General features: G+C 37.7%; 1 protein-coding gene across 1 annotated transcript in view; it reads left to right on the forward strand.

Moving 5' to 3' along the window:
* The window catches only part of glra1 (glycine receptor, alpha 1), a 118865-nt gene that overhangs the window by 84648 nt on the left and 14672 nt on the right, over window positions 1-19545 (forward strand). Inside the window, exons 9-12 of the mRNA XM_044127358.1 lie at window positions 2757-2839; window positions 4027-4164; window positions 10397-10611; window positions 12759-12905. Coding sequence (XP_043983293.1) covers window positions 2757-2839; window positions 4027-4164; window positions 10397-10611; window positions 12759-12905 — 583 coding nt within the window. The remainder of the gene's footprint in view (window positions 1-2756; window positions 2840-4026; window positions 4165-10396; window positions 10612-12758; window positions 12906-19545) is intronic.

Raw genomic sequence — 19545 nt, forward strand, 5'->3', positions numbered from 1 at the left:
CAGCTGCTTGGGGCAGATGAAAAAGCGCAGCAGCAGCCGTGGTAATCTACTCAGTCCTGTTAGTATTCCAGCGGTGCCTCTGATCCGTTATCAACCTCGGCTTTCACCTTCGTGTCCAGCAGGAGCAACAGGAAGATTGGTCCTTTATAAATATCGTCAGAGCTCAGAGACATCTCACACTCCTCCTCGCCGCCTCTCATTTTTAAACTCGACATGGTCAGAATGAGCCTCTCTGTTGATCAGCTTCATCTCAGAAGTGACGAAGCAGCTCGGGATATTAAACCATCCCTGGGGGACGCAGGAGAACGGGGCTGATGTGAATGTTGTTTACCCTGTTTTTGATGTTTATCGCTCCACAGAAGTCGGCGTTGACGCCGCTTCCTATGTTGAGATGAAAGTGAACCCTCTGAGATTGGATGACCAGGTTTAGATGCAGCCGCTGAGCTGATATGTTGTTCAATTTGTGCAAGTCGAGCCCTATATCAGAAGCGAAAATTTATGATTGTTCAGGTATATGACTTCTGAGATCAAATGGATCGTCTATTTTAGACTAAAACTCCCCTGAGTTTACCCAATACTTTCTCCAAAAGCAGACGGTAATGTCGGAAAGAAAACACAACCGCAGACCTGCTTTATTCTGTTCCAGATATTTTCATCCTTACATGCGGAAAAACCAATCTGAGGCGTGCCGTGAAAATAAAGTAGCATAAATGAGCATTTTTCCTGACTGTCTGTCAGCTGTTTGCCTTCAGCTTAACTTGTGCAAAAATGTCATTTTTTCCCATGACAAACTGACCTCTTCCAAAGAAAGCAGAAAGTTATTTTCCACTGTAAAAACCTGATCTAGGGGCCACCTCTCTTACTCCATCTGCTGACTCCATACAGGTGTTCTAACAGATGTTCTAACTTTCTGTGCTACTCATGAATTCGTCCTACCGTGTGGTAATGCGCATGCTACGTAACATACTGCTTACTCAAACATGACGCCAGCGGTTTTGGACGCGTAGACTTACACTGACAGACTTAGCTATCCATCCGTGCTGCGGTAGGAAAAACTGACAAGGTATGATGGGATGACAGAACTGGTCGTCAGAACACCGGTCCGCTCTCAAACTTTAGAAGGAAGAAAATTGAGACAATTAAAGTTAAAGTCTAAACACTGAGTTATTCTACCGTTTGTTTTGAAAATTCCTCTCATCGAGGCAAACATAACTAATTTACTTGACAAATAATGTGTATTTATGTAATTATTGATTATATGACTATTGATTAGAGGCGGACATTGTTAGTTTTATTAACTGTGCTTCTTTAGTTGCAAACAAGGCCAACTTCTGCATAAAAACATGAATAAATCTATCTCAACATGTCTACTTTCCAACAGTTTTGATGGTAACACTGAGAGGACTCACACAATCAGAGATCCATCGGCTTACCAGGAGTTGCAGACCAAAACAAGGACACATATTCTGTTGTCATTAGGCGTTTATTTGTTAAAATAAGCAGTTAGGAAACCACTAATGTGAACATCTTTTGGAGAAAGTGGGACATCTGCGCTGGCTACATCATGTGAGCAAAGCATACTCAGCATCCTGTCAAGGATTTGTAAGGATGTGCAGACGCGGCAGAGTTTATCTGGTACATCAGCCGGGCGGGATGGGAACGTTGTCGCAGCGGGTGTCCGGTCGGAGGGAAGCAGAAGGACTAGAAAACGAGGCATCAACTCAGATTCTCCTAATTGTCATGATGGCAAAGTCTCTGCAGACACAAAAGTGGACCTGGAGTGTTATTTTTTCTCAGCTAAATGTTCTCTTATTTAGAACAAAGATAAAATTTGGGTTTGAAATGGATCAAAATGAGTTATTTCATAATCTTCAGGTATAATTAAATAATAAAGAACCTTTGTTTCCAAGACAGACTCTTTGTCTTTCTGTTAACTCACAAAAAATAAAGTGATTTTAACATAAATGTTATTTAACAATATTATATTTTATATATTTTTTTGTTTTACTTACTTGTTACAGATTATGTTTTGTAATCTTTTCCAGAACCTCCTGTTCACATTCATGTCCACACGACTGAATTAATTCAATTTTAAAAAGTTTACTTTGTGGAACCTAAAAGGGTTACAACTTCTTATTGAAATGTTTCAGCTTAAAGATTTTCGTAAGTTAATTTATGAATCCTAAAAATTGCTTTAGGGAACAACCAGGTTTCTTTTGAATATTTTAGAAATAAGTTAATTTTGGAGATTTTCCCACAACTTACATGTTTTTTTCTGTGCTTCCTTTAAAGATATAGTTTATTTCTATACAGTTAAGTTCAGTAAAAGTAACTTGTAAAACTAACAGAATTTAGGATTTTTAGTCATGAATAAATCCAATATTTCACATCAGTGCAGGCCAGTATTAGATTGTATGTTGCAACAAATATCCATTAGTCCATTTTTGTTGTTGTTTTTACAGCTGGACATAATCCATTTTACTGAATGTAATTAAATTATTTACATACTTATATGTATAAGTATGTATTATGTATACCCACCAGCAATTAAAATTTTTTCCACATTACTTAATTTCTATTAATCCCTCAAATTGTTTTTTTAAACTAAGCTCTGTGTAATTGCTCCCAAAATATAAGCAAAGAAAGAAACAAGGACTTTTTGTCTTAAATTATTGTGCTGGTATTTTTCTGAAAGGATGAGGAAAACAGCTAATTCTTCAGATCATTTGTCTCACTTAAGCTGCTTCTGTGTGCAGAATAACTCTGATTCTTGCCTGTCCGATGGATCTGAAGAACTTCCCCATGGACGTCCAGACCTGCATCATGCAGCTAGAGAGCTGTGAGTATTCACACCCAGTGAAGCAAACAGATCAGTCAGTCAATCACTGCGATGACAGGGTGAGAGAAGTGGTGAAGATTTCTCTGCAGCCTCTCCTTTCTCCAAACAGGCTGAGGGAAATCAGAGAAAGTACAAAGAGAGGCTGTCAGTATATCTCTGAGAGCTCAGTGAATGTACTCTAATCAGCCACAACATGGAATCAGAGTCTGCAGCCAAAAGCTCCCCCAGAGCCCTTTTGTCTCTGGGACACATCTAAAATACATTTCCTGACAGATAGTCAAAAGGCTGCATAGTAGGAATGATCCAATTTGAGCAGAAGTTGAACCACCTGAAGACCAATGTTCAACCTTTGTAGGGAAATATTAGTTTGAGATGTGGAACTCTGTCGCTCTTATAGGGGACCTATTTCCTATTTGCAAAATTTACATTTTGCATGTTTTTGTACATCCATTTGGGTCTCAACTACTTCTAAAAACAGCCAAACCATTAAAAGAAAAACGGCAAGCATTTTTTGGGTGTTTGGAAAATGAGGTGTTTCAAAAAACACCCAATTGTAAAGACAAAATGAACGTACGCTAACAATCCAAACAAAGATTTAGGACATTTGGTAAGCTGCTGGAAAAGACAAGTATTTGCTTGTTGACTTACCATTTAGCAAGCACTTGTTACATTCTTGTTGTTAGTGGAGGAGGCTCGATTTCTGCTTTTGAAAAATGTGCAGTTGTATAATTGAAAATGTTTGCAACGATTTTCACATGTGAGTATAAAGATTGAGTTGGGGGAGCGTGACCAGCAGCAGCTTACTGGAACTTAAAGTGACAAGAGGCTCTAAAACAGCTCAATCTGAAAAGAGCTCAAAATAAGCAGAACTGAGGACACTAACATCTCATTATCTAGAATGATTTCATGCAAAAAATGTAATCAACATAGTCCTATCCTAACCTGTTCGAGGAAGGATAATATGTCACCTTTAAACTCTCCTTCTTCAGACTGAGTTGGACACTTGTTAAAAAGGTGTGAAGTGTTTCACAGCAAAGAAAACATGATTTTGTTGTTTATATTGATCATGACTACAGGAAATAAGCCTCTCTGTGGCTCAGCAAGGTGCAGAAACAACATCATCCTCCTCTTTCTAAAATAAAATACCAAATGCTGCAGACATGCTGACCCACTGCTCTCTTCTCCAGTCGGGTACACTATGAATGACCTGATCTTCGAGTGGGACGAGAAGGGAGCCGTGCAGGTGGCCGACGGTCTGACGTTACCTCAGTTTATACTCAAAGAGGAGAAAGATCTGCGCTACTGCACCAAGCACTACAACACAGGTGAGTGGGGCACAAAACTACTGATGGTTCTGTTTAAATGTCTCCATCCTCCTCTTTTCCTTTATGAAATACACAAAGGTGTTGGAATTGACCTTTTTCATTTTTTTAAAAATCTCGATTTGGGGAAATTAATGGAGAAAATGTGTGAAATAACTTACAAAGTAAAAATGTAATGATGATATGGATTTAAAAAGGAATAAGCAAAGAGAAAGGAGAAATAAAAAAGACCAAAATTTTACATTTTCTCAACAAAAGGTGGAGTGAAAAAAAATAAAAGAATAAAAGGAGTATGGAGTTGGTGGTGGTGACAGGCTGGGGGCTGCCGCCACGCTCTGTTTCTCTCTCCATGAGATGTGGCTGAAAACCATCTGTCCCGTCCAGCCCACGACTCCGACACGCCGGAGAAAACCCAACAGATTCACAGATAAATCTGCTTTAAAGCTGGCAGCCGAACAACGACAAAACCAAGAGCTCATTGGTCAGGCCTGTTCAGGAATGAGATGCAAGGGATGCAGGGATGACTAATTGTGACAGTCATTAGTTCACTTCCCGTCACACTGAACTATTTAATTTAATGCATTTTAAATATCCTGAAAAAACAAGAAATCTACACACAACAGGAAATATACAAATAAATCTAAAAATGTACTTTTGATTGTTTTGGTTTTCTAACAGCAGACTGTAGAGTTTCTGGGTTAATTTTTGTGTTTACTTTGTTTGAAAAACACTCATAAATCCCTGAAGGATATTGAGAAAAGATTTCAGAAACTCCAAGAAGAAAAATGTAAATAGACAATAGCTGATTTAAAACTTAAATTTCCATCTTGAATGCATTAGATGCAAACAGAACCACTTATTGAGGCACATCTTATCAGATTGGAAAAGTTAACAAATTCTTGTGATTCAGTTCTAAAAGTGAAACTAATTTATCATGTAATACAAATATTCTTGTTAATTTTGATGGTCACAACGTACAGTCCATGAAAACAAAACTGAAGATCAATAAAAAGGAAAAAGATTATTTTATACAGTCATGTTATATGACTGACGGAGAAGCTTCATACTTGTCTCAGTGACACCCTCAAGTCCTTGTTTGAAAGAAGCTCTCTTGAAAAGTGAGTGGAAGGAAAAAGTCTGAGACTAGAGAGCATAATGAAGCAATGTCTATTGAAGATTTTATCTGAGACTCGCATGGCGTGGACTGCAGCTGCAGTCAGAGCTTTTGAATTTTTTGTTTTCATTAGCTGTGAAACATAATCATCAAAGCTAACAGACATAAATGTTTGAGTTATACAACTTTCTGTGTAATAAATTTATGTGGATTATTTGTTGGGCTGCACCTGCAGGTAGTTGTTTTAATGTCTCCTTCACAACATTAAGTTTACAAATGTTTCTGTAATTGTGGCATTTTTGATTTTTTTGTCGCCCTAAAGACAGTTTCATGCACAGCCACAAGGGTAAATAGTGAGCTTCTGGTTAATATTTTGTAGTGTTTTTCTTCAATACAACAGTGACTCGATAAAGTATATACAGAGCAGAGGGCAGAAAGAGCGAGCTCATTAGTAGAAGGTTGGTCGGTAGCACATTTATCAAGTATTATGTTGACATGAGCTGTTTGCTCTTACTAGAACAGAGGAGAGTCTGATTTTCCTGTGTACCTGAAACCGTTCCTCTGTTTCCTTTCACTGCTTCACCGACATAAATTCCTCCAAAACTGTTTACCCGCCCTTTTCTGCTCTTCTGCATCCCTTGCATCTCATCCCAGGCCTGCTCCTCAATGGCCGTTCACTGTGTGTGATGATATTTTTGTGAGTTAGTGTCCAGGGTTGAGTGTGCACTCAGCTCACTGCTTCCTAATCAAGCATTAAGAGGGAATTAAGGTGTCGTTTTCCTCAGATTTATTAGCTGCAGTCTGTTGTGACTGAGAAAGAGGGAGTCTTTTCCCCATATCCATCTTTCTCCTTCAAGCTGCCACTGACTCTTTCCCTTTTATTTCTTTCCATTCCCTCACTCACCTCCCATAACATCTCTCCCATTATTCCCAACACACACACATAGAAATCCCTGTTAGAAATACTAATTACGGTTTCTGCTGCATTGCAGGGGGCTTTTGTTCTGTGGCTGACAAAATGTGTGGGGTGTGAAAACAGTTGTTAACACCTAAACAGATCAGAGACACAATCCATTTTCTTGTGCATCACTTCTATTTCCTTTGACATCCTCTTGAGCTGAAGTAGAAACTACATCAACAACATGTTTTCCTGTAAGGTGTTTCTGAAACAAATCATATTGTGCTGCTTTTGCACAAGCTGACAAGATTTAGGGTGGTTTAGAGCCATATAAAAGTGAATGATTGAAGAAGGCTTTTGTATATAGCCTGAGTTGTTTTGAGTAATCAACTCTACTCCTATTGTTTTTCATTAGATGCATACAAAGTAATTTCTCTCTACAACTCTTAAAAAGAGCCTTCGGTTTCTAGTCTGACAAAACTCAGAGCAAATCGAGTTTAGGCTGGACTTCAGCTGCTCATCTTATGGCTTCCCACATGTTTAACTCAACCAGGTTATTATGAAACGACATATAAAATGACGCGTTTAATATATTACTTGTAAACAAGTTGCAGTTTTTCTATTTTGCATCTCCTTTAAGCCAGGAATTTGATTTAAGTTCATTAGGATTTTAATTGATTGTTCTATAATTTCTCTATCTTTCTTTGTTTCATTTTAATATATTTTATCTTTGTGTCTTTTCTATTATTTGGGTTTGAAGCACCTTGCGATTAATTTTTATTCCTAAAAAGAGGTATACTTGCCTTATTTTATAATTTGTTTTTGTTTCCGACAATGTCACTTCTAGATATTTCTCTTCAGGTCATAATACAAACTTAAAGTGACTTCATTAGCATCAAAGGTGGAGGCCTAATAAGTTGATTAAATAGACTGCTGAGAGTCTGAGTGGATTTTAGATGTTCTTGTATTTTCTCTTTGTGCAACAGTTTTGTTTTGTTGGGTTGTTTTTTGCAGCCTAGTCTTATGAAATACTACTTTATCTTAACAATGATTTTGAACTCATTCCAAAAAGGAAAGCAGCCTTTACACAGTCTGTTCATACATCTGCTGCTGTGGACGATAAATATGTTTTTTTTTTAATACGCGCAGACATGTTCAGAGTGCAGAGTGAAGTTCAGTAGACACACACACACACACACACACACGCACACACACACACACACACACACACACACACACACAGGCCCACCAATAGTGAGATATGAGCTCGGCTGAATAATTTCAATCTTCTTATCAGATGGAAAATATGGACAGCACTTAAAAGCTCCCAAGTGTATCACAGCTATAAATCAACCTCATGAACTCTCCTCCTCCTTCCTCTTCCTTCACTCCTTCTGCTTTTTAATGTCTCCATCCTCCTCTCATCTCCTTTCTCTCTTTGGTTTTCCCTTGAATCTTCTGCCTCTCCCTTCTTCTCCAGGTTTCAAGGGTTAACTCTTGACTGATGGGGCTACTCTCCATTGATCCTCTTTGATTAAATGGATTGTCAGCCATCTTTCTTTCTGGCTATCTTGCAGTTTATTATGGGACCCATTGCTCATTACATTACCAAGAAAGACTGCAACAGCACTGCAATGTAAATAAGCCTGCTGCAGAGTAGGTCGATTAAAATATCATTGCAGATTTTCTTTATGCATGTTGTTTATCTATGAAACTTCTATTTTCTCATACAAAGTCTACAACTGACAGCATAAGTTCAGTGGTTTAAAGCTAAACTAAAACACAATTAGGACAATTAATTTGCATGAAACAAATTATCTTAAAGTCTGGATGGAAAATGCTATTTGAAAGCAGCATATGTTTTTAAACGTCAATCAGTCAATCGAGTTTTTTTGCATTGCACATTTCAGCAGCGAGGCAGTTCCAAGTGCTGTACATCATAAACACACACACACACACAAAATACAAAATTGTACATCATCCCCAAACCTACTGGATATGTTGGATGTGAACTTGTATGAGTTATTAAGTACAATGTATTTAATGGGTAGGTAATTTAATAATTTATATTTTTGCAAGTTACTTTAAATCAAAAGGTGTTAAAGGTTCTAAAAAGTATAAAATTTTACTTGCTAACTGTTGGAGTTCTTTCTGTTTTAGTTTTTTATGTCCTCAAATTACTCAAATGAGTAATTCCCTGACACTAGAAAACGTTTTTAAAACTTTGACATGTTTTTTTGCTCATCACATTAAAGGACTAAGTGGTGAGTTGTGCCATAGTACTTTAGAGTTCCCAGCATTTTTATTTGTCTGCATAATGCAGCTACTATCAGCATACACCAAAATGCATCTCTAAAGCTAAGTTGATTTAGTAATTTTTAAGTAAATAAAATTTTTTTTTTTTAAAAACAGAGAAAAGAAAGAAAAAAAAATCAACTGTAACATTCCCTGAAGTCTGGATTTTAAGATCTGGGTGTTTATCAGTGTTTCCTGTTTCTGTGTGTGATCAAATATTGACTTCCTGTCGTTTAGATCAGAACTCCTTGGGCTGCACTATCTGCTACACAAATCTTTGTTCTTTTGGTAGAGAACAGGAATCTTGACTCTGTTGGTGTATTTCGGGTCAAAACTCTGAGGCTTCTGAAGAAACAGAGGGATTAGGAGAAGCTGAAATTCCTGACTTTGTTCGCCACGAGCTCTGAGACAACAACATGCTGCGAGCACAAGCATCAATCACGTCTTTAACCCACACAGCCTCAGGCCTGGGAGTGCCTGTGGCACTCGGCAGCACAAAGACACAAAACACCTTTTGTGTATCTACTGAAATAATACACTCAACTTTTATAACCCCAACGTAAAGGAAATATACAGCAATATATAACTAAAGCGTGCCAATACAATGGAAATAAAGGCATTTAAAATGAATGAATTTAGTCTGACTGAACTATTCAATATCAAAAGGTGAAATCATCACATAACTCACCCATATGCATATGACATGTGCTGATTTCAGTCACAGGTTGGTTTCTGACCAGCTCTTTACCAGAACATTGAGAGATTAGAGTACAATCTCTGTCAGCACATTCGTTCTGCCTCTAACTAGTTTTGCTCTGAAGGTTTAGAGCATCACAAAGGGAAAACCGGTGGTTTGAATTAGAGAGTGTTTAAGATATTACTGGTTGTTGAAGACACTTGGGGCATGTTGAGACCTCCCAGTCGCTTAAATTGTTTACAGGTGCAAAGCCACAGCGGGAGTTTTGTCCTGATTATTACACACTGCTTCTGAACTCTAACTTTCTCTCTGCTTGTAGATCTCAAATGATTGTAGAACCAAATGAAGACACTGCAGTAAGAGAATGAAACCTTCGTCTGCGAGTGTCTGCCACAGTTAGTCTCTTAAAATGTCACCAGTGTCCATGTCTTCTGTAGAGCAGTAGTCATAAATTATTGTAGCTCTAGAGCACATGGTCTTCCACATTTGGCTACTTTAAAAAAGCTCTAAGATGTCCATCTACTACTATATATTCCAACAAGAATGAGATGTGCATTTCCATTACAAATGTGTGCAAACGTTTGTCAATATTCTGCTAATGTCAAAATATTGCAACTTCCCAATTTCAGTGTTTCTTTTAAATAAGAAACACAATTAAAATGACACATGGATAAATTTCTTCATGCCATAATTTATTCATAATTCATGATCTTCCAACTACTTCCTCTTTACTTCTTCTCCATGGTTTGTGCCAGCGGCACCATCCAGTTGATGATCATGTAACTTGTGTGATGCGACAAAAGTGTCTCCATTGCAGTTAAAACAATAAGCTAATTTTGTTACGACCAAATAAACCACCGCATCTTAACACTGACATTTTTTTTTTAATTGCCATGTTTCCATTAAGCAAATTTATTTTTGAAATGTCAAATTGCGCTATTATGTGGTCAGTTTGAGGTCAGCTAGAGATTCCACGTTTAATAAATGGTGCAACCAAGTCTGCTTTTAATCTAAATTTGTGGTTTTCTGTAAAATTAAAATGAAATAGGTAATGTAGGACAAACATTTTCTCCAAAATTTCAATTTGTTAAAGAAAATCTCTCCATAAGAAATTGAAAGTGTTCATGCAAATCAATTATCTCCTGGCATGCACAGCTAGAAGACTAAGATGTCTTCCAAATCTCCCGATTCTTTAAGGCTACATTTAATAATCTGTGTTCTTGTGTTTCAGGTAAATTCACCTGCATTGAGGCTCGTTTCCACCTGGAGCGTCAGATGGGTTATTACCTGATCCAGATGTACATCCCATCGCTGCTCATCGTCATCCTGTCCTGGGTCTCCTTCTGGATCAACATGGACGCAGCGCCTGCCCGCGTTGGTCTGGGAATCACCACAGTGCTGACCATGACCACGCAGAGCTCAGGCTCCAGAGCCTCTCTGCCCAAGGTGCAGAGAAATCAGACAAATTCCTACACCTGTTCAGACATTGTTGTTATTGATGCATGGAGTGACATTAACTGGATCAAAAGTGGGATGACAGAAAACACACTTGATAAGTTACAGTGAAGGGCAAAAGGAAATCCCCAAATAAACAAAAACAATTTTAAAACCCCTCGGTTTTTTCAAATGGAAGTGAAGCAAATATGAGCCTGTAGGATTCCAGGGAAGCTGTAATTCAAACACACTCACTCTAAGTTTGTTTACATTTGGAGCTTTGTGCGCTCTGGAAACCAAACTAGTGAACCGTGATTCCTCTGCAGTTCAGCTGTCATAGTAATAATCACGCACCACAGCTGAGTGTACATGCGGCTCAGTCACACACTCGCAGGCAAATCAGTGTGACTGCTATCAAACACACCTACACATGACGTACTGCATCATGTCAGGCTGGAGGGAAATGGAGGTGGATGTGAAGAACATTTACAAGAAAGTTTTTTCTTTCAAGGATTTCACCAAACAGCACAGCGGCACACGGTGCTGATGTTCATCAGTCCACCTGCTGCGTTCTGCTTATCTGAGATTAGGTCACGAAGGGGACGAATCCGGGAGGGAAACTAGACAGTCCTCTCCCCAGCAACACCATCCTATTCCTCATGCGAGATCTATAGATTGTCCACAAAGTTCTAGATAAATGCTGGGCCCGTCCACAGCAGCTTCGTTTTGTCTGCTTTATTTGAACTCTAGTTTGTTTGTTTAGAAAGTCTGGTTTGTTGGAGGAGGTGTGAATGCGCAGTCAAGCTCTAATGTGGACAAAAAAAGCTAACCGATTAAAGTGAATTTATGCACAGTGCAAATAAATATTTGGAGTGCAAGTGGACCAGAAACTGCACTAAAAGCAAACAGCGAACTATATTCTGGGTAAATACAACCAAATCAAATGTGAGATTCTAATGCTACAATAAAAAATGGCGCATGTTTTTTTTTCTACGAAAGACAAAAGAGAAATCCTACAACCACTAAAATTTGACACCACTCCATTGTTTTTTTTTACATTACGTAAAAAAGGAAGTTTCGCCCACGTCTTCTTCAGATATATTCATGATTTTCCTTCAGCTGTTCTTCATGCAGCGCCACCACAGGCCAGGGAGGGAACAGGTTTCTCAAAGGGTTTCGATTGTTTTATACAGGCCAGTGTGAAAGCAAACCACACCATCTGAAAATGTATCAATTGTTGCAGTTTTGGTCACCAGTCAAACCGAGTCTACCAGACTGTCGGGTGTAAAGACTTCCTCTGGTTCTCTTCCCAGTGCGACATGCCTGGAAAACCTCCAAACAGAAGAACGTCCAACGGAATCAAATGACTCAAATGACTCAACCACCTTAGCTGGCTCCTTTTTGATGCAAAAAGGCAGTGGCTCTATCCCAAGATCTCAGTAAATAGAGACATTTGCTCTTCAGTTTAGCTCCTTCTTCATCACTGCAGACTGAAGCACTGGTCTTAACACTGTAGAAAAAGCTTCAATCAGTCCTTTCACCAAGGACCAAGAGGATGTGGAGCTTTTCGAGCTTTGAGTCTAATAATACAAAATTAGTCCTACTTTGTTTGGACTTTAAAAATGCTTGCGTTTTCTTTAATAATAACCTAGAATGTTTTTACACGTTAGTGAGAGTAAGTCTGAAGAGAATAGCCTATTTCCCTTTACGTTGCTGCTTTATGCCTGAATGACTGTCAAGCCAAGGTGTTCATCAGCTGTTCAAAGATAAATGTTTTCCTATCAGTGTCGCAAGGTGAACTTCCAGACTGTGTGTGCAAAAAACCCAAAGTCATAATTTAATTAGATTTTATACAGTTGATTGTATTTTCCTTGTGTTTGACTCAGGGCTTCACAAAGTGATCAGTGTAGAGATAAAGAGGTAAAATGACAGGACAGGGTGTAAATTAATTAGAAAATAACCCAGACAGACTTCGTTTAGCTCCTGCCTCTCCAAGTACGATATTTCATGTATGAAAAACTGGCAGTGAACCATAAAAACCAGAGGCAAAAAGGTGAGGGCCTCAAAACAAAAACCCAGACTCAAGGCTCTCTTTATTCATTCTAATTCAGTCTATCTGATGTTTTTTCCTTTGTTTTTTTTTTCTTGACCGCCTGCAGGTGTCCTATGTGAAAGCCATTGATATCTGGATGGCAGTCTGTCTGCTGTTTGTCTTTTCGGCCTTGTTGGAATACGCCGCCGTGAACTTTATCGCCCGCCAGCACAAGGAGCTGCTGCGCTTCAGACGGAGACGACGACACATGAAGGTAAACGCTTCTGACTTTTTCTCCAAGGACAGGACTGTTCCTCCTGTGTGTCAACTGAAAAATCAGTCTGACTTTATTTAAATTTTAGATTTCATCCTGTGGAGTTTGGTTGCCTGAAACAAAGAATCAGTTTAATTCGTGAGGTGTTTGTTTAGTCATGTGAAACTGAGAAAAAAAACCCTCTCTTCTTCTCCATGCTCAAGTCGTCTGAAAACATTCAGGTCCTCGCTTGATCCTGGCTTTGTGCAGTACTTATTATTGTCTTGTAGAGAAACGAGTCATCAATGTTTCATAGGCGGAGTGCCGACTGAAGGCTGAGCCGAGCTGCACAGCAAAGAGCTTGTTGTGAATTCACAAACATACAAAAAATGTAAAAAAAAACAACAACTTCTAGTTGTAGAAATGCAGCAACAGTCTACCCAGAGGTCTTTTTTATTTGAAAAAGCCATTCTCAAACATTTTAAAACATATCCTATTAAAATATTAAATAATATGATCATCTAATATTTATTCTCTGTCAGCCTAGCTAATTAACGAACCCCCATTAACAGAATAAGAAATTAGAAAAGCTATACTGTAATTATAAAAAGGATAAACTGTTCAGTCAGTAATGGCTCTCCAGTGCTGCACTTTAAATGTAAAGACACAAAGATGCTTAATAAAAATATAAATGAATAATTCAAAGTGCAGTATGGTGCATAAACACTCTGATGAAACATTTTAGTTGTAAACATTGATCTTATTTTGCAATTTGGATTTTCTATTGATTGTTTGGAGAATCCAAGCAACCAGCAGCTATAAAAACAAAAATACAAATTTAATATAGCAATTAAACATTATGAAGGCTTGAGAAGCATGTGATGAATGGAAAAAACTGACATTTTATTTTCAGAGTCACTTCTCTGATTATTGATATGCTCTATGTCACATCAGCCATTTTTATCTTTCTCAGTTTTGGAAGCAATAAATCCTATAAACTACTTTAACTTTCATTGACTGTCAAAATGCTCAAGAACATTAAATCAGATAACATCAAGTCTCATTAAAAAGCTTGGCCCCGTAGTTATTAAGTCTTATTATAGTCGTGTAGATGCATATAAACACAATGACCTCTGCCCCCTTGTCTTTAGAGGATTTTGTTTTTCTAAATTCATTGTCTTCTTTTACTTTGTTGTGACTCTGCAGTATTTAATCTGTGCATTCTGTTTGGCTGGTTGGATTTATCAGTGCAGGCGGCTGTATCGAATAAAGAGTAAAGCTGTCAGGCCTGCAGGGAATATTGATGCGCTTGCTGATTGTGAAGCTGGCAGACATTGTGGGGTGCAGGGCAAAAAAAAAAAAAACCCTCAACCACAAGAAAAGAAACAATGCACCTGCACTTTAAAACAAAACAAAAAAATCCATGCAGCTTGGATTTGTGTTTGTGTCAGAGGGACAGCGAGTTTTGTGTCTTCAGAGCCGGTGAATTAGGTTACATTTCTAAGTGCTGTTGTGTAATTTGGTGTCAAAGAGGCATGTATTTGCATTTAATTTAACTTAAACTGCTCAATTCAGTCTGATGTCTTGTATGCGAGCATCATATATCAGTTTTCATTATTTTATGAGGACACAGTATGCAGAAGCCCAGGAAGGTTACAGCTAAATTAGGAAACCACATTTCAGAATTGGGATTAAGGCGGGATTATATCTAGGTTTATGCTGACTGTGTCATTTAATATTATCATATCCAGGCATTTTGACTTCATCTTCCATCATTTTACCTGTTGAGAAAATTTTTATTTGATTTAAGCTTTTGATCAAATAACTGTGGGTGTGATGTCCCATGCAAAATAAGATTCACAAGAACAAGAATCCAGATTATTATTATTATTTTTTTACAAATGCTTCTGCAAACCAGAAAATTCTGTTTCAGAAAATCTAGAATTCAAAATTTAATTGAAGTTTGAATATGCTAAGTGCTGTAGATTTGTAGCACTTCATCAGATGAGGTCATAAACACCCAAATATTCTTTAAAACACTCCGTTTCTTTTTTAACAAAATAAGATTAAAGGTTTTAAAGAACATGAATTTGTGTAATTCTAGAATTTATTCATTTCAGTTTTGACCAGAAAAGCATTTCAAAGCTGCAGCTACTGATTGCTAAACAGCAATACTATAAAGTTTAATGATTTTATGACTTTATTCTAGTAATAGTGCTGGAAGCAATGATATTGTGATATTACTTAATTTATTCAGTCCCACTTTTAAATAGTTATTTACTGAAGTCAAAGGAAAAGTGTCTGTTTTTAGAGAACATGCTATTGTTCACAGTGACTGCAGCTTGAGTGGACATCTTCATAATAATTAAAGCAGAGTTTGACTTCTTCCCATAAAATAAACATGAGGAGCTCAGAGAGGCAGTGGGGGAGAGAGTTGACAAAGGTGAGAAATATGATAATATAAAAGTCGATTAATCCTTAATCCCATTTTTGTTATTCCCAATCCCCTGAGCCCTGACGGCAGGTGAAGTGGTGGATTAAACAGTCCGACTGCCGCTGCACTTTCAGGGAGAATCAGACAAAAAAACTCTCTGTCTATTTTTACGTCTCTCGACCCTCTCTCATTTCAACAGTGGGAGCAGTGGGACCGCGGACTTGGATCCGACAAACATCTGGCACGTTTGTCGGTTTTTTATTTCTCTTTTTTGTGGTTGACGATGAAAGCAGGAGGTGAATCCAGGCTGTGGCTGTGTTGCATAATAAGGATATTTGTCTGTTCAGATGAGATCAAGATGTGAGTGACTTCACAGCTGACAACGTTTTGGTTGTGGACAAATTCTCTGCAATTTGATTGTTAAGCTCATATGAATAAATAGGTGAGTTAAGGTTTGTGATTTTTATATAATGTTTTGTTAACCAAGTGGGGCTGTGTCATGTTACTCTGCAGGATTTGGGTTATTTCTTTTTTATTTACAGCCAAATTTGACATTTATTGTACGCCATAAAAATAAAAATAAATGCTCTTATCCCTTTTTGGCACAGTTTCTTCCTTTTGGGCTTTTTTTTATCAATTTTCAGTTTTCATATTGAAAAAATGTCTTAAGCCTATATTTTGCTTAAAAATATAAATTTAATGTTTTCCTGGCAGCAGCAGAGAATGCAGTCCTTATATTCCAGCAGTTTGCAATGCAATACCGACATGTGCAAACAGTAAGAAGCTTTTCAACTTCTCCATGTAAACTGTTTGAAACCAGGGCTTCAAGGAACTCCGAAAACACACGGAGGATAGAGGGTATTTGCATTTCAAGCAGGACTTTGCATAATTTTATGGAGTTGGAAAGATTCATCATTCAAAACATTTGTCAAATTCAGCTCCCCTGGTCTTTTCACACTATTTCAAGCGTAGTTTAATAATAATTAAAAAAAAAGAATAAAAGAGAGAGACTATGATGATCTGATATAAAAATGATGAGTATCCTCAATAAGATGTTGAGCAGCAATCGTGACTGTGGAGCTGTGAAATAAATCTGGTGATGGTGAAAACTCCGTCTCTGACACAGTGAGGGAGAGAAAGACAGACAGTCGTTTGGCGTCACGTTCTTAATTAACCTCCCGGGCCAGTCCTTCTAATGTGAGTCTAATGTGATCCATTAGGGACGACTATCAGTCAGGTTTCAGCTCAAACGAAAGCTTCAATGCAGCATGGGGAAATCAAAGCCCAAGCATGCAGAAGCTGTCAAATGTGTAAAAAAGAAAGAGCAGAGGAGGAAGGGAAGGCATGTTTTCCTGGAAAATAAACACCTCCAACAAGTGTTTAAGCTGCCTGATCCTTCCCCTCCTCACAGCTGGAGGAGGCAATCACTCTCAGTTTTCATTGAGAGGAATCTCAATGATGACCCTTCAGCATTGTGTAATTGAAGTAGTCTTCAGAGAAAGCAACTCCTGCTCCTCCTTTTGACTCTGTTTGAGGCTTTAAAAAAGACAGTGACAGGGGACTTGAACCAATTTCAGGTCAAATCTGCAGCGGTGAAATGAAAAAATAGTAGTAAAGGGTGAAGTAATAAACTTCAACTAAGAAGAACTGGCTTTTTAATAAGTACTCTGGGCTGGCTGAAGCTTTGATTAAATTGCTACTGAGATAAACTCTTCATGATGTATTTATTGTGCATAAGAAAGAGAGCAATATGGATTCAAAGTATGTCACAAAATATGAAGAAACAATTGCCACAATCATATTTAGTATAACAAATCAAAAAATTAGGGACACCAACAGTTAATTTATATATATAAAAAAAAAGTTTTTATAATATAGTTATAATCAGTACACATAGTGAGACAATGTACATGACTACATATAGTCAGCATAGCCATTTAGAAACAAAAATGCACTAAAATGCTGCACAACAGCAATACAAGTGCGCTCATAAGAACATTAAAAGGAACATAAATAAATAAAAGTAGCATAACAACTGTGAGTATTTGTGGAACAGTATAAAACATACTAATTAATTGCAAGATGTCACACTATTTTCATCAGATGTAGAGCAGATTCGTATCTAGAAAAGCATTTTAATGTCAAGATAAATTATTTCATGAAAGGATACCATACAGGCAAGGCAAAGAAAATTCTAGAATTTTGTGTGTTTACTGTGGCTCGAGGGCATAGAAATGTACTTTATTTTTCACAAACTTCATCTATATTTCATAAAACAACAGTGTGGTCTGCAGTTATGTGTATGTTGTATTTTTTTTTTATCATACATTTCAGGTGAAATTTAATTTTACAACAAGGTGAAGAGCCATTAGAAATGCCAGAGGGTGAACTTTCCCCTACATTATTTTGGGATTTGGTTTTTAAACACAGCATAGAGTTCAGTCTCTTTGGAAGGAATAAAATAAATCCTTAACTTCTTCACATAAGCTTCAAAACAATTTGTTTCATTTGTCTTTGAATCCACAAAAAATCATTTTATTTTAATCCCTGAAAGAGAGAAGCAGATACCCAACTAGTACAGCCATATTCACTTGGGAAAACTGTTATAAAGAAGTAATTTAAACTCCTAATAACCAAAAATATCAGATGTTTACACTTCTTGCAATTTTACAAATTTTCATGATAAATTTTTGATTAGCTTAGTTTTGCTTTAATCCAGTTTTAAACTGTACTTTTAATTGCTATTTGGTTCAAGATAAAGTATGTAAAACTGTTTGCTTAGATTTATGAAGAGGTTTCTTTTCTATTGCACCTTATTAAAAAGCCAAAAAGAAATTTGTCCTTTTCCAAATCTTAGAAATTTATGTTCCATCTTCTGCATAAATCTAAAAATAATCTCAGAATACGATTAATCTGTTGTGTTGTGCTTGTTTCCCGTCTTTCCAGGAAACAATGATGTGCAGTTTGTGCTGATTGCAGCTTGGGCCAATAAATACCCATTAGGGCTGCAGACTCATTTGAATTGGAGATGAATGCTAATGTACCATTTCCCTCTGCAGACAGAAGCCAGAGGTTGGTTGGTATTGGGTTATTTGTCCATTCTGAACAGGATTTGAACTTCAGTTTGACCGTGTGGGGGCCAAAGTTGGCAACAATCATGTTTAACCTTCATCTTGTGGAGACTGGCAGTGACACTGATCCAGTTCAGACTCCTGCATGGTTCTGCTGCTGTGTTCAGGTCAATGCTTTAAAGGGGAAGTATTAGGTAAAAATCAGTTTGGTTTTACATCATACTATAATGTTATTTACTCATCAAAAACATACCTGGAGTGTTGTTTTAATTATTTCATGCATGTTTGAGAAATCCTTTAATTTCCTGTGGCAACCATTCAGCTGCACAAAATGCCTGGTTGGACCTAACCCCGCCTTTGAGATGCAGCTCCTCCTCTGAGCTGCAGTTTCCAAGCATCCCCCAATCTGCTCCTTCAAACTAGCCAGCAGCAATTAGCAAAGACCTGGTGGAACTGTGCATCCAGTGAACCCATTATAGGAGCTAATTTCTCAGTGAAATGCTGGTAAAAATGTAATTAGGGGGTTAATAGAGGAGCGGTGTTGTGATGACTTCCTTAAGGTGGAGTTTCAGAAAGACCAGGAGTTTTAAAGAGACATATTAGATAGATAGGATTTGTATAATAACTGAAGTTGTTGTAAAAGTTACTCGATTATGTTATATAATGGCATTAGGTGCCTGGAAAACACATAATACTGCCCCTTTAAGAGCATCATCTTGGTAGATTTACAGGAAAATGGTTTGCAGTTGTGACAGACATTGACAGTAACATCTCATTATTTTCTTTTCGATGGATTTATTATTTATGGGAAGTCTCATGGTGACTCTCAGCCAGGTTAGGAGTGATTTACAGACAGAACCGGTACATCAGCATGATGGATTTGGGTTGCGAATTTACCTGAACATTTCCCCATGGAGGATTTATTTACTGTTGTTGTAAACAGTTCGTCTGCATATTGTCGGAAATCTGAAAGACCGGACTGAACGATGTCCTCGAGCGTTTTGTGGCTTTAAAGCACCCACCTGTAAAGAGCACTCTGCAGCAGCGAGGGCTTGAAGAGAAATCAAAAGGACAGACAACTAGGTCTGATTTCTGGAAGGAACAGTGGGGCTTTTTTTGGGAGACTGTCAGTCCAGATAAAATGCGTCTGCTTCTG

This window comes from Gambusia affinis, linkage group LG09 (genome assembly GCF_019740435.1).
Source record: "Gambusia affinis linkage group LG09, SWU_Gaff_1.0, whole genome shotgun sequence".
NCBI lineage: Eukaryota > Metazoa > Chordata > Actinopteri > Cyprinodontiformes > Poeciliidae > Gambusia > Gambusia affinis.